General features: G+C 47.6%; 1 protein-coding gene across 1 annotated transcript in view; it reads right to left on the bottom strand.

Annotated features, from left to right (window-relative positions):
* LOC125948352 (protein pellino) overlaps positions 1-11987 on the bottom strand; it is a 40522-nt gene that overhangs the window by 3344 nt on the left and 25191 nt on the right. The window contains exon 5 of the mRNA XM_049674316.1: positions 2856-3047. Coding sequence (XP_049530273.1) covers positions 2856-3047 — 192 coding nt within the window. The remainder of the gene's footprint in view (positions 1-2855; positions 3048-11987) is intronic.

Here is an 11987-nt window from a genome sequence, read left to right as displayed (position 1 = left end):
CGATGCTTTGCATGGTACTCCTGCGCATTAAGATTCGTTCGCTTATGGCGAGAAGCCTTGACCATACCTACGAAAACTACGACGCAAAACTGTCTTTTCAAGGAGGATATATTCGAAAATGGTATGAATGTACAGCCGGCTCAGGTGAAGGGGGAAGCAGCTCTAGGGTCACAGCGTTCTATTCCAGCCAGCCAGCAGAGATGCAGATGGATAGAGAAGCTAGTGAAAGCCGTTAATGCGGCATCAGTGGCTGTGGCTCAGTGGCGAGAGGCTGCAAACGGTGAACCATTCTTTGTTGTCGTCAACTCCCGCGCGGTCGAGAAAGTTAACCCAAGAAGGAAACACACCGGAGTGAAGGGGGGTTGCTATATCGACGCCGTTCTTTATTTACGTCGCTCGAAACACCGACTCCGGTGGAGTCAGTGGCCTTACGCTGAGGTTTCGATGTTAGCATCCCTAAGCCGCACCTTACACAACCACACCCGAGAAAGCAATAGGTGTCCCTCGTTTAACACGCACAGAATCCATTCCAGAGAAACGGCCATGTTCATTAGCACGTTGCTATTCGCTCCTCTCTAGTCTCTACATTCTTGCAGCAAATAGAGAAAAAAATACTCTGCCGTAACTTTACAGCTCCGCACCATTAATTGGAACTTGGCCTCTTTCTTGCTCATGACTAGCGGTGGTTCACTAGACCCGGCGCAGCTATAGCTAGTGGTGGAGTTGGATCCGCTTCTCTAATGAGTCAGCTGACCTAATTTGGGAAATTCGCGTCAAATCCCGCCGAAGCCAATAATTCGCAGGAAAAAAAAGCGTATGCGTGAAGTTCAGTGCCATGGACAACACAACATGCGAAGGCCCCCTTTCATTTCCTGTTTCACGCTATGCCGGGGGAAGCCACGATTTACATATCAATGGGCTACTACTGCGCTGTTGCTAGGCAACTTTAGTCATTTCAAGTTGAACGTCGATTTTGACGTTAATTGCGAGATGAAGTGAACCCATACTCCAACCTAACCGGAAACACAAAATTGTTCTGTCGTTCCTGGAATACTCCTTCTAGATAGCCGATATCTAGGCCCAGTTTGTTGTTTTTGATTTTGATTTAAAATTAACACTCTTGATTTAAAATTAACACTGAAACCAAGGCAAATATTTCTACGAATCATGATGACTATAACGCCGAAACCATAGCGACGCATTCAAATGTCACCTCTGGAACACACAAAAGTCCACGGCAGGGACACGTCATACGAGCTTTATCGGCCATATAACCTTCACCATAACCAGCTTGGGCCTGCTTTCATTATCATTACCAACGGTGGCGGCAGCATCGTATACCGGTTCACCGGCTGCCGTCGTCCCCATGTGGTAAGGATGCTGTTAAGGTGCTCTATACGTCGCGCCAAACGCGTTTGCCAATGATCGTGACCGCCACAGCCGGCGGTGTCTCACTATAAAGATGGTCATACTTTGGGGAACCAGTTTCGGTACAACGGAGGGCACTCTTTTCCACCATCATCACATGACGACTGTCAACCGTCATCTGGAGAAGACGGAAAACTGACGTCGACTACATATCGTCATCCTCGTCTTCGTGCTTCGATGATTTTCCATCGCACCGGTACCAACCCACAACTGGCACACACACAGGAAAGTAGCAGTCACCGGTTGGCGGCCCACCCCAAAAACCGGTTACGAACCCGCATATGCTCTCTCATTTACTATTCGCAGCAACGATCACCTCGTCCCGTCGGAATGACATAAGAAAGGTTTTCTTCTTTCCGTTCACGCGGATGTGCGCGTCAGCACTATCAGACTAGGGTGGTGGTGTACGCGAGAGATAGTGGCAGTTTCCTTTCACCTTCGTTTTTTTTTTGCTTCTTTCTGTCCACAAGCCTCACCGCTCCCTGTGCCATCATCGAAATCGTAATTTTCCGAATGAAGGCAATTCCTAGGGGGCGGCGATAGTCAACCAACGGGCCACAATACCGCGTGGCGGTCCGCGGTTAGTGTCGGTTTTCCACGAGGCGAGTGCATCGGGGCGCAAATGATGGACGTTGTGGTCGATCGCTCGCTCGCTTGCTGCTGTTACGAAAAAGCTAACCGGGGGATGAGTGGTGGCCTTATGCCGATTGCAAAATTACCGCCCAAATCGTCTCCGGCTGCGCTCCGTATTCTATCGATGCCGCTTGCAGTGGAGGAAGGGGCCAAGGTGGAGAGATCATCGTCGAGAGACGCACAGGTTTCGATAACCGTAACGGCACCAGCACCACCAACCGTATGTTTCATCCGTCTCGTTAACGCTGTTGAACGGAGAGAGCTGGATCGTAACGAGGTGCACTTGGCACTCGTTGGCTTGGCATAATAATCCACTCACACTGGTTGACCACAAACTGCACCACGTAGCAGCTCTTGCGCAGTAGCGGCTCGAGAAGGAAATATATGCGATCCGCGGATGGGCCCCGTGAAGACGCGAGACGAACCCGAATGCAAATGGCAATCTATTATGGCTAACCAACCTTTCCGGTGGCGTCGTAAAACAATATGGAACACCCCTGAAATGGCACACATAAAAACGACAGCTTTTACTACGTGGACCATTATTAAAAGCCTAATATCTTCAAATAAATCCCACAACGTCCCATCGTCAAGCAGGAGTAGGCTGGTGTGGATTTGACACTTTTACACTAGAGCGTGACACATTTCTGAAGATAAAAAAGAAAACGATTACCTTTACCTAACTGTCTCATTGCTCACTACTACCGCTAGGGTTTAATGCAAACAGAGCTTCGATTCATGGTAGTGATGGTATTGATTGTATTCCGTCCCGTCACGGTTTCACGGCTACTTACCCCTAGAAATATGTTTCTGCTGGAGTCGAATCCGGCCGCATATATTCGTGCCTTGTTCCCATCGCAGCGGTCCACCAGAATACGGCAGGCGAATCTCGAAATCGTGCTCTGCAGAACCTTTGCGTCCTTCTTATCACCGGGCAGCGTGTCCATCACAACGAAATCTATTGGCGATTCTGACGATCGACCGACCTGTTCCAAGGGAAGAGAGAAAGAAGAAATGTTTGTGAGACATACGAAGAGGATGGTAAATGCAGTCACTGCTAGCTAGGTCTAGCAAACGAAGTCAGTTTATCCAAAGAAACATATTGGGGGTTTTCATTCATTTATGCACTTTATTGTTCGTTAGATAACGCATGTAAATGTACCATATTTTCAAGGGCTAAAAGTTCCTGTCAAATGCAGAAGTACCTATCGGATACAGCCCATTATAACCTATTTTGAGTCGAAATGAAATGATTATTTGGTGCAAACTATTTGAATTAACGTAAAACGGACGAAACAATTCCATACCATTCCATTCAACTGGCGATTGTGTGGCCCTCAGAGAGGAGCATTACACTGGTCTGAACGTCGTTGCTTCACGCATCTTTCCAAACGCGCGATCGTTGGCGCCGATCACGCAGCACTGCAATCGGTCGGTGGTAACCCACCAGCCAGACCATCATCAAAACCAAGTCGATGACGGGGCGATCAGCGAATATTATACAATTCTGCTGTCGGTCTGCCGCGGTTCGCGGCCTCGGTTCGCCATTTCTCAATTGACCAAAAGTAAACTGCGCTAAACGCCGTGTGGTACCACGGCCGGCGACGAACCATAACCGAAGCGTGGCACCACCTCATCTTGAGTCTCATCCGTGGCTTGAGTGTTTCGATTGTGCTTCAGCCGAAGGTGTACACCACGAGAGAAACCATCGAGGCATTGAAGCTCCACTTGGTCTTGCTTTCCATGCCGGATTACCAAGTCCGATTGGGTCAGTGGTGGTGGAGCTAACTGAACACTACTCGGTTCGCTGTATAGGACTAACATCATTAAGTCAATTGAAATACTCGAAACACTTTCCGTACAGTTCATGAGAAGTAATGTACACCAGATTCTAGCAACGTAAATGCAATGCAGCTGCACAAGAAAAACGGTTTCAAACCGATTCTAGACAATCCCAGGAGTGACCCACGGCCACTGGAAATCGATTTTTTAAAGGATCAACACACTAGCGCCCTTGACAACAAAATCCGGTCGAAAGGAACGATTGGCCGTTGTTCTCGCCACTTGTCCTTCAATACGGTTACCGCAGACCAGGCCAGAACCATTCACGAGCATCGCCCTCGGCACAGGCTAGAAGATTCTTTCCACTGCCATTTCACTGGACCGTCATCTCATCACGATTTTGCATTCATCGCATTAAACACCACATCGCCAAGGGAGAAGTCCTTGAAACAGTGCCAAGACCACGCGCGAGACCACCAGCATCGATATGAACGGTGGATCCAGCAACAGCGACCAACCAGGCAGATGCGCTCACTCTGTCCACCACCCTGCAACCGATGATGATGATATCGGATCGATATCGATTCGAGCACTTTTAATAGAAACCGCTTCGCTTCGGGACGAACAGAGCGCACGTGGAAACGCTTCCCGATCGCTCGACGACAATAAAATGAACAATAAATCTAACGGCAAACACGACGACCACCGTCCTGGCCGCCAATGGGAAATGGAGCACATTCCCAGTGCACACTCTCAGTAGCACAATGATCCCTCTCCTCCTGCTCCTGTGCTAGAGAAGCATTGCAAACCAAATGCGAAAGCCCTTCCCAGACACGCGAACACGCGTCTCGTCGTGTCGACTAATGGAATGGACTGTGGTGGTGTACGGCGCTACATCTCGGCCCCTTTCTTCCTCTCACGCTGTGGGGGGGACATACCACAGAAATGCATCTCGCAAGATGGTACACAGTCGCACAAAGAAAGTGCAACGTGCGACGCTACTGCACGAGCTAGTGTGGAGGGTATCGCGCGTCCAGGGTAGTTCAGGGACACTTGTGCGCTGTGCATTTTGTGAATGAGAGGTACTGCAACGGGTGTTATCCGTGCCAATGATCCTGCGCTCTGTTGGTTGTTTTCTCCCCGCCCTCGGGTCGATGCTTACATTGTTCAGCACACACATTTCAGCACTAGACAACGCCGAGACGCCGACGACGCCGACCTTCGACTGGAATGTCATCGAACAGAACGGGGTGGACAATGACACAGAACAGTTTCGTTAAGATTCAAAACTACTCTGGAGGTCTCCTAAACTTCTTCAAGCATAACTCGGTCAAGTCTCGGTCGGTCAGTGACCACACTAGTCCGCTTGTTATATTGGTCACAAGACAGCAAAAGTAGAGTAAGGTGGGGCAAAAGTTCGGGCGCAGTGGATTTTTATTTTTATTAAATAAATGAAATAAAGTTACAACTGAACAAATGCACTGAATTGTTCAACAACTGTTTATCTCTCTACTGTAAAAATGCCAGCTCGATCAAATGACAATTTGTTTGGTTAAAATCGATAATTCTAAGCAACCCTGGAAACGAACTTTTGCCCCACTGGTGTTCGTTTGTAGTGAGGCAAAAGTTCGTTCCTGTAAAATCAGCAGTTTTTCAAGTTCTTCACGAATCCCAGCAACCGTTTTTTGCGTTAACTGGATGGGTTCTTCTTTCCTCACTCGAACTTTTGCCCCGCCTTACTCTACCACAACATGAGGAATATCTGTTAAAAGACAGTATTATGATTTTAGATTACCATTTTGAGACAGATAATTCCAAGAAAATAAATATATATACGACCCACAACCGGCTATTTTTGCCCTGGCAATGAGTTCGTACTTTTGCTCCACTAGGAACATTTCTGAAATAGTGTCAATTGCTAAACTTTCCGTTTGTATTTCCGAATAAGGGCTATACCGATGGAATCTGTGTTAATTTTGTGTTCTTCGTCGCTTTTGAAGGTTTGATGTAGGAAATGTCCACGAAGCGTGATACTGTTTCCAAAAATTCATAAAATTAGATCGCGAAATCGCAAAAAATATAAATTAACGTATTTCATTAACATTTGTAATCCAAAACAAAAACACGTATGAGAAGGTGATTTCAAGACCTTTCAAACGAGTATCTTCTTGGTAGAATCGGTGAAGCCGTTATGTAGAAAAGTCTTATTCGAACTTTTGCCCCAACATACTCTATACTTTAAACAAAGAGTATCTCCGTTGTTTATTTCCAATCAAAAATCATTGTCATAAAACTCTTATCACTCGTTGCAAGCGGATGTAATGGAAGTTAACAACAACAAAAAAACAAAAACCCTTCGATGGTTTGTCTGCAAACCTTCGCCAGACGTCGTCGTCGTAAGGCAGAGTGGTGTTTACCAACCGGCGCGCCGCCATTTGCCGATGCGCCACCACCCTCGGTGCAGAGCGAAATGGCGAGCACCCCCCTGCCCCGTCTGTCTCTTTTTGTTTGTTTTGTCTTCACCGCACCCCCCCCCCCCCTTTTTGGTGCATTAGTTTGTCGTTCACCAGTAACCCAAAAGTCTCGCCAATAATAAGCAACATGCAACATCAACAAGTGCAGCTGCTTTAACACAGACAGGCCGGGCGGAAGAATAGAGCCCGAGAATGAATGCATCTGCACGGAGCAGCGATACATCATCTTCAGATCGCGGGGTGCAAGGCAAGCATTCTCTGTCTGCCCACGGAAGGAGGAACCGCGAGAGCATAAATTCGTGCGTTTTTTTTGCTTTCAACATTTGGTTTTTGCTCAATTATGAAACGCATTGCTGGAAAGCCACAACGTTACACGATTGCTTTCAACCGTCATCGCATCCACAGTGATCGCGCTCATGATCGCGAGCGAAGCAGAAGCGAAACGATGCTGAAGCTAAGATTAAATGCTTTTAGCATTCATAAAACAAAAAACCCAAAACTAAAAAACATAAATCCGTTGCCCACCCATTCCACCACATTATCAGATAGGGAATCTGCCTCCCAGCATCACACGGAACGGAAACTGAAAACAAACAACCGGTTCCGCCCAAAGCATATACATGGTTTGAGAAGACTCCACTTCTTCGGAGGACCGCAGCAGCGAGCAAACGGAGAAACAATGCGCATCATCTGCCGTCGTCCACCACGAGAGCGAACTGAGCTCTAATGAGTTTATCCTGTGGTCAGTAAACGCCGGCAGGGGGTCGTTTGCGAAAATATACACGGAAAGAACATAAACATTATGCTTCTGCTGCTGGTACACAACCTCCTTCCAGCGATCGCCCCATGGATCGATTTGTTCCGGAATGCAACCTCTCATGGTTCGTCGTCTGGTCGTCGAGCGAATGCGATAGTTTCTACATAAAAACAACCAACTTCGGGCAGAAGGTCAACACAGAAGGAAAAACTTCTCAAATGTAAGGTCGTAAATTTCCTCAACGCCAACTTGATAACTTTGACGATTGAACAGAGTATTTCCACGGCGCAAGATGGAGCGTACAGTAGAGCTCGCAAAATGCAAAACCGGGAAAACGAAATGTCATCACGACTTTACGCGAGTTTTTGGCGACATTTCACGCATGACGCACGGCGTTGTCGTCGGTGGTGAAGCATTTCGAACACACAAATGTCACCAAACAACGCACGTTGACGCACTACCACCAACCGGTCATAAAACGGAGAAAACATCAATCGAAAACTGATGACGTTGTGACAAAAAGGGGGTAAAAAAAACTTTTGCATTAAATTTCAGCTACTAACTGCTCGCAAAGTTGGAACTTGGTTGGTGGAGTTTCCCTTCCGAAGCATGGCCTCACTGATGAGAAAACGGTATCCAATATCTTCAAGTCAGTGAGAAAGGGGAGAAACCATGCAAGAGCAGCACACACCCTTAGTCTTGGCGGACGCGAAGGGCGGACGAATACGGTCGCATCCTTGACCCAATGTTGAGATTTCAATTCAGTTCAGGCCATTGCACAACTAAGCAACCGAGAGCGCCACTAAGAACCACTTCTCGAGGGCAGCCTAAGAAGTGTTTCCGTTCCGGTCGATCCGTCCTCTCCTTCGTTCGCACTGGAAGCCATAGAACGCAACAAGGGAGTGCCGACGACTAGAGCACGCTTCCCATCTCTTCGCTAAAAGTGGCCCCCAAGGCGTTAAATGGAAAAATTGATTTCAATAATGCGTTCCATTTTCCTTTCGCTCGAGGGGCTTCTTACGTAAATTAAGCACGCCGTAGAGGGGCACGGAGGCACACATCAGTTGTAGAGTGGAAGCGGATAGTAACACCAACGGAAGAAGCGGAAATTGCGACGTTACAGTAACCACGACTGTCTTTTGTAGGAATATTGTTTTTAATAAATCAAGCCACGGGTCTCCGGAGAGGTCTATAAATAAGGAGAGGGCGAAAACCAAGATGCAATTGCAACGATGCAACCTTGCGTTGGCGAAGATGCAGCAGCATCACCATTACGGGCGCTACCACTGATGATGCTCTCTCTCTATTTGAAGTGATCACACACTACATACGAATGACTCCTCTGTCTGCAACTCATCGTAAACTAGGTTATTGACCGATTTGATGTGCTAAAAGCCAACGTGAACCCGCGGTCTGGTCGCTCGGGAAGGCTAGCCGAAGGTAATTAGACTCCACCATTGCGCTTCCCTCTCGACACGGAAACAATAATGAGAAGAAACCGGCGACGGCGACGGGAGCAACGATAAAACGAGTCATTCTAGAACAGGCAGCAGAGCTCTGCTAGAAGCTCATTAGAGCCTCGCGATGAGCACGACGGATGGTGCTCTAGTAAAAATAGACTCATTCCCCCCCCCCCCCCCCCCCCAAGGGTTGGGGGAAGATCTCGCGGATCCGTGACTGACGAATGAAACATTCATCATAAGCCGTTTTTGATGCGAAGCAAGGCGTCCATACGTCAATGCGAACGAGTGAGAAGTTCCAAAAATTGAAGACAAACATCAACAGTGAACAGGGAATTTTGGAACTTAAAAAAAACATTTTATTCGAGAGCCAGAGAGAGAGAGAGAAAAAAAAGTCAAGCATCATTTAGGCAACCATAAATCAAACCATTTTAGCCTTCTTCCGCACCATTCGGTCGTAGCGTTCGTTGTCGAACGGATAATTTTATTTTAATGCGATTTCGCTTCCAGCTCTTTTCAGCGGATCGGTCGATGGGTCACGTCGAACGCTAGCTACGGTCCCCGGAACACTGGCCAGCCAGCCAACCAGCCAGGAAATGAGCCAGTTTCCATCGGGCTAATTAAACAATCGGGCGCGATCGCGTAAATGCCGGAACCGAGGCGGGCCGGATTTTTAGTTTTAGTAGTTTGCACATAAAACAACCAAAACCAAACAACGCGCGTTCGTTCTGCCGCCCGCAGAAACCGTTCTGGAGGCCGCTTCTTCGCCACGTATACGACATGGTATAGTCGTACCCCGGGGGGTCGAACACCACACCATAGAACTTGCCGTTGCTCTCGCATCCGCAATGTATTCCACGAGCACGAACGTGCGGTCAATGGCTCAGAAAGGGAAGGTCCCACTGATGCATCTCGATCAGTACCGACCGCTCTCTCTCTGTGATGCTGCACCGTGCGATGCCCGAAAAGTTCGCTGACTTCTGCTGGTTGCTCTCGGCTCGGTGTAACTATTTTTACATTTCACTCCCACCGCGGATGCATCCGCTTGCGATGCCTGCGTATAGGAGCACGTGGCACGAGAAGATTTGTTACAGAATTGAGGAAATGAGAAAGGCATGAGCTGTGCGGCAAACCACCAACCATGCTGCAACCATAAACTAGCATCGGATAGGGCAAGGTATATGTGACGCACTGTCGCTGTCGCTGTGAACCATCGTGTTCCACCATAAAGGTGCAGCACGGCGACAGAACGACAAAACGCGGATCGAGCAAGTGCATTGAGCGAAAGAGAGAGAGAGAGAAAGGAATAGAGAGAGAAATGAAGCTAATGGTTTGACCTCCACAGCCGTCGTCGTCGTCGTCGTCGTTAGCAACTCATGATGGTGAACATCATGAGGATCGTTTGTTTGCAGGACAAAGGTTATGCACCGCTGCAACTAGCACCCCGTAACTGGTCGCCTACTGAGGTCGAAAGGCTCGTGTGCTCTCTCTTTCGCTCTCTCTAAGGTGAGGCCGAGACCACAAGTTCCCACAGTCACCTTTAATGTGACATCAACCGCTAGTAGCGCTCCATGCTTCATGATGCTTGATGATGAATCGTTCTTGAGTGACACACATATTGATAGAGGGCCACCAATGCTGCAATGATACCAGCAGCAGCAGGTATTACTGTACGGAACGAAAAGCGCATTCAACTAAGAGGCGGAAGAGACCGTGGGGTCGTGGCCCTGGCATGGTGCAGGGCAACACACCTTGCAGCAGTTGGATACCGTTTGGCGCATCAGCTGCATCACCGAAACACGACCGGACCGTGCGGACCGGAGCAAAATGCTGGAAACTGGTGGCTTCGATATCCAATTTCGTGCCGGTTACGGTGGACAGCGGACAGATGGGCACGCCCGGTGACCATCGGTCAGCGAACCGTAACGGGGCCACCGCCGTACACGGCAGACGCACCCCGATGATGACACTAATGTAAAAAGCAAACACACACACACACAATGGCATTCAGCTGAACTTGGGGGTCTAGGGGGTTCTAACGATTGCCATGCGGAGGACGATACGATCGACTGATCGACGAAGAAAATGGAAAAGATTGGAAGGATTGAAAGGCACGCTGAACAGAAAGCTCGGAAGTGATGAAGAATTTGAGAAAAACGCCATAGCGGATGTTGGACCACTTTCTATGCGCGTATCCGCCATAAGGGGTGGTCTGACAGTGAGACATGCTGCAGAGAAGAATGCATTCAAATCCATCCGCCGTACAGGAGACGCCTCATGACGCCTGCATATCGCAGGCAGTGGGGAGCAAACAAAATTATTAAACACACCATGGCCCAGTTCCAAGGAAAAAGGTGCGGCTTTCTGTCGCCGGAAAAAGGGACGATCGGAGAAACGTGAGCCTCTCGGTTGGGTTTCGAATTACTTCGGGTAATGGAAAAGTCCCGAGCCCCCACCCCCTCCTATAATGCACCACCAGCATCATCGTCATCGTTCGATGACACGAAACACGAAATGTGTCCGGTACGCAGCAACACACCTGTCATCGATGCCGACAACAACACCACCAAGTATCTCTTCGTTTAACAAAACCGTATCAAGGCGATGATTTTTTGTTGTAAATACACCATTACTGCCCATCAAATGCAAATCAGTCATGTGTGGATTTTGATCAAATATGTCAGATAAGTAAGAGAATCATTTTTAAATCTTTATTCTTTATCTTCAACTAGTTGATCGAGCAAACTTCGTTCTGCAACTCGACTCTTGAAGCCTTCTTGAATTTCGATTGCGCAATCCTATACTTGATCTTTTGATTATTTTCTTAATTTTTGTTCTAACCACAATAGTCACCAAACTCAAACCATTTCTCCGTTCCTTGAATCTCCGTTCCAAGACAAAGTCGCGAATCAACCAATCTTCCATTATTTACACAAACCAATCGTTCTTTGGTCTGATGGGTGCAGAAAATAAAAATACCCCAGTAGGCGATGATGATCAAATTAGAGTAAGAATGTTGAATTCATCGAAGTATGCATTGAGCTAAAAGGATATCATCCAATGTTTTGAAATAATATCAAATCAAGTAAGCAGTGAAGTGGAAAGCCAGTGCAAAAAAGGGTTTCAATTTGCCATAAAAGGACAGAATTTTCGTAACATTTCTCAACGTATAAACACGAAGCATAGCAAGAGGAATTCATGGTGGCAAGCATGAGCGAAATCATCCGTTCTCAAGTTATGGGCGTTCGAAAGTACGCAACTTTCATTCCTATATATAGAAGAAGATTCCCTTATGGCATTGTACGGTTCAGTCATTCAACATTTACTTCTAACGCAACATGCATCGATGGAATCACGCTTATCGAGTAACACCGTGACGCACATGACCTTCTATATCGTGACCTAATTGTGGTTCGATATTACCTTGAAACGCCGATGGTACTGTGGCCTTGT

Source organism: Anopheles darlingi, chromosome 2 (genome assembly GCF_943734745.1).
Source record: "Anopheles darlingi chromosome 2, idAnoDarlMG_H_01, whole genome shotgun sequence".
NCBI lineage: Eukaryota > Metazoa > Arthropoda > Insecta > Diptera > Culicidae > Anopheles > Anopheles darlingi.
The sequence above is the reverse complement of the archived record's forward strand: the minus strand, read 5'-3'. Positions and strand labels throughout refer to the sequence as shown.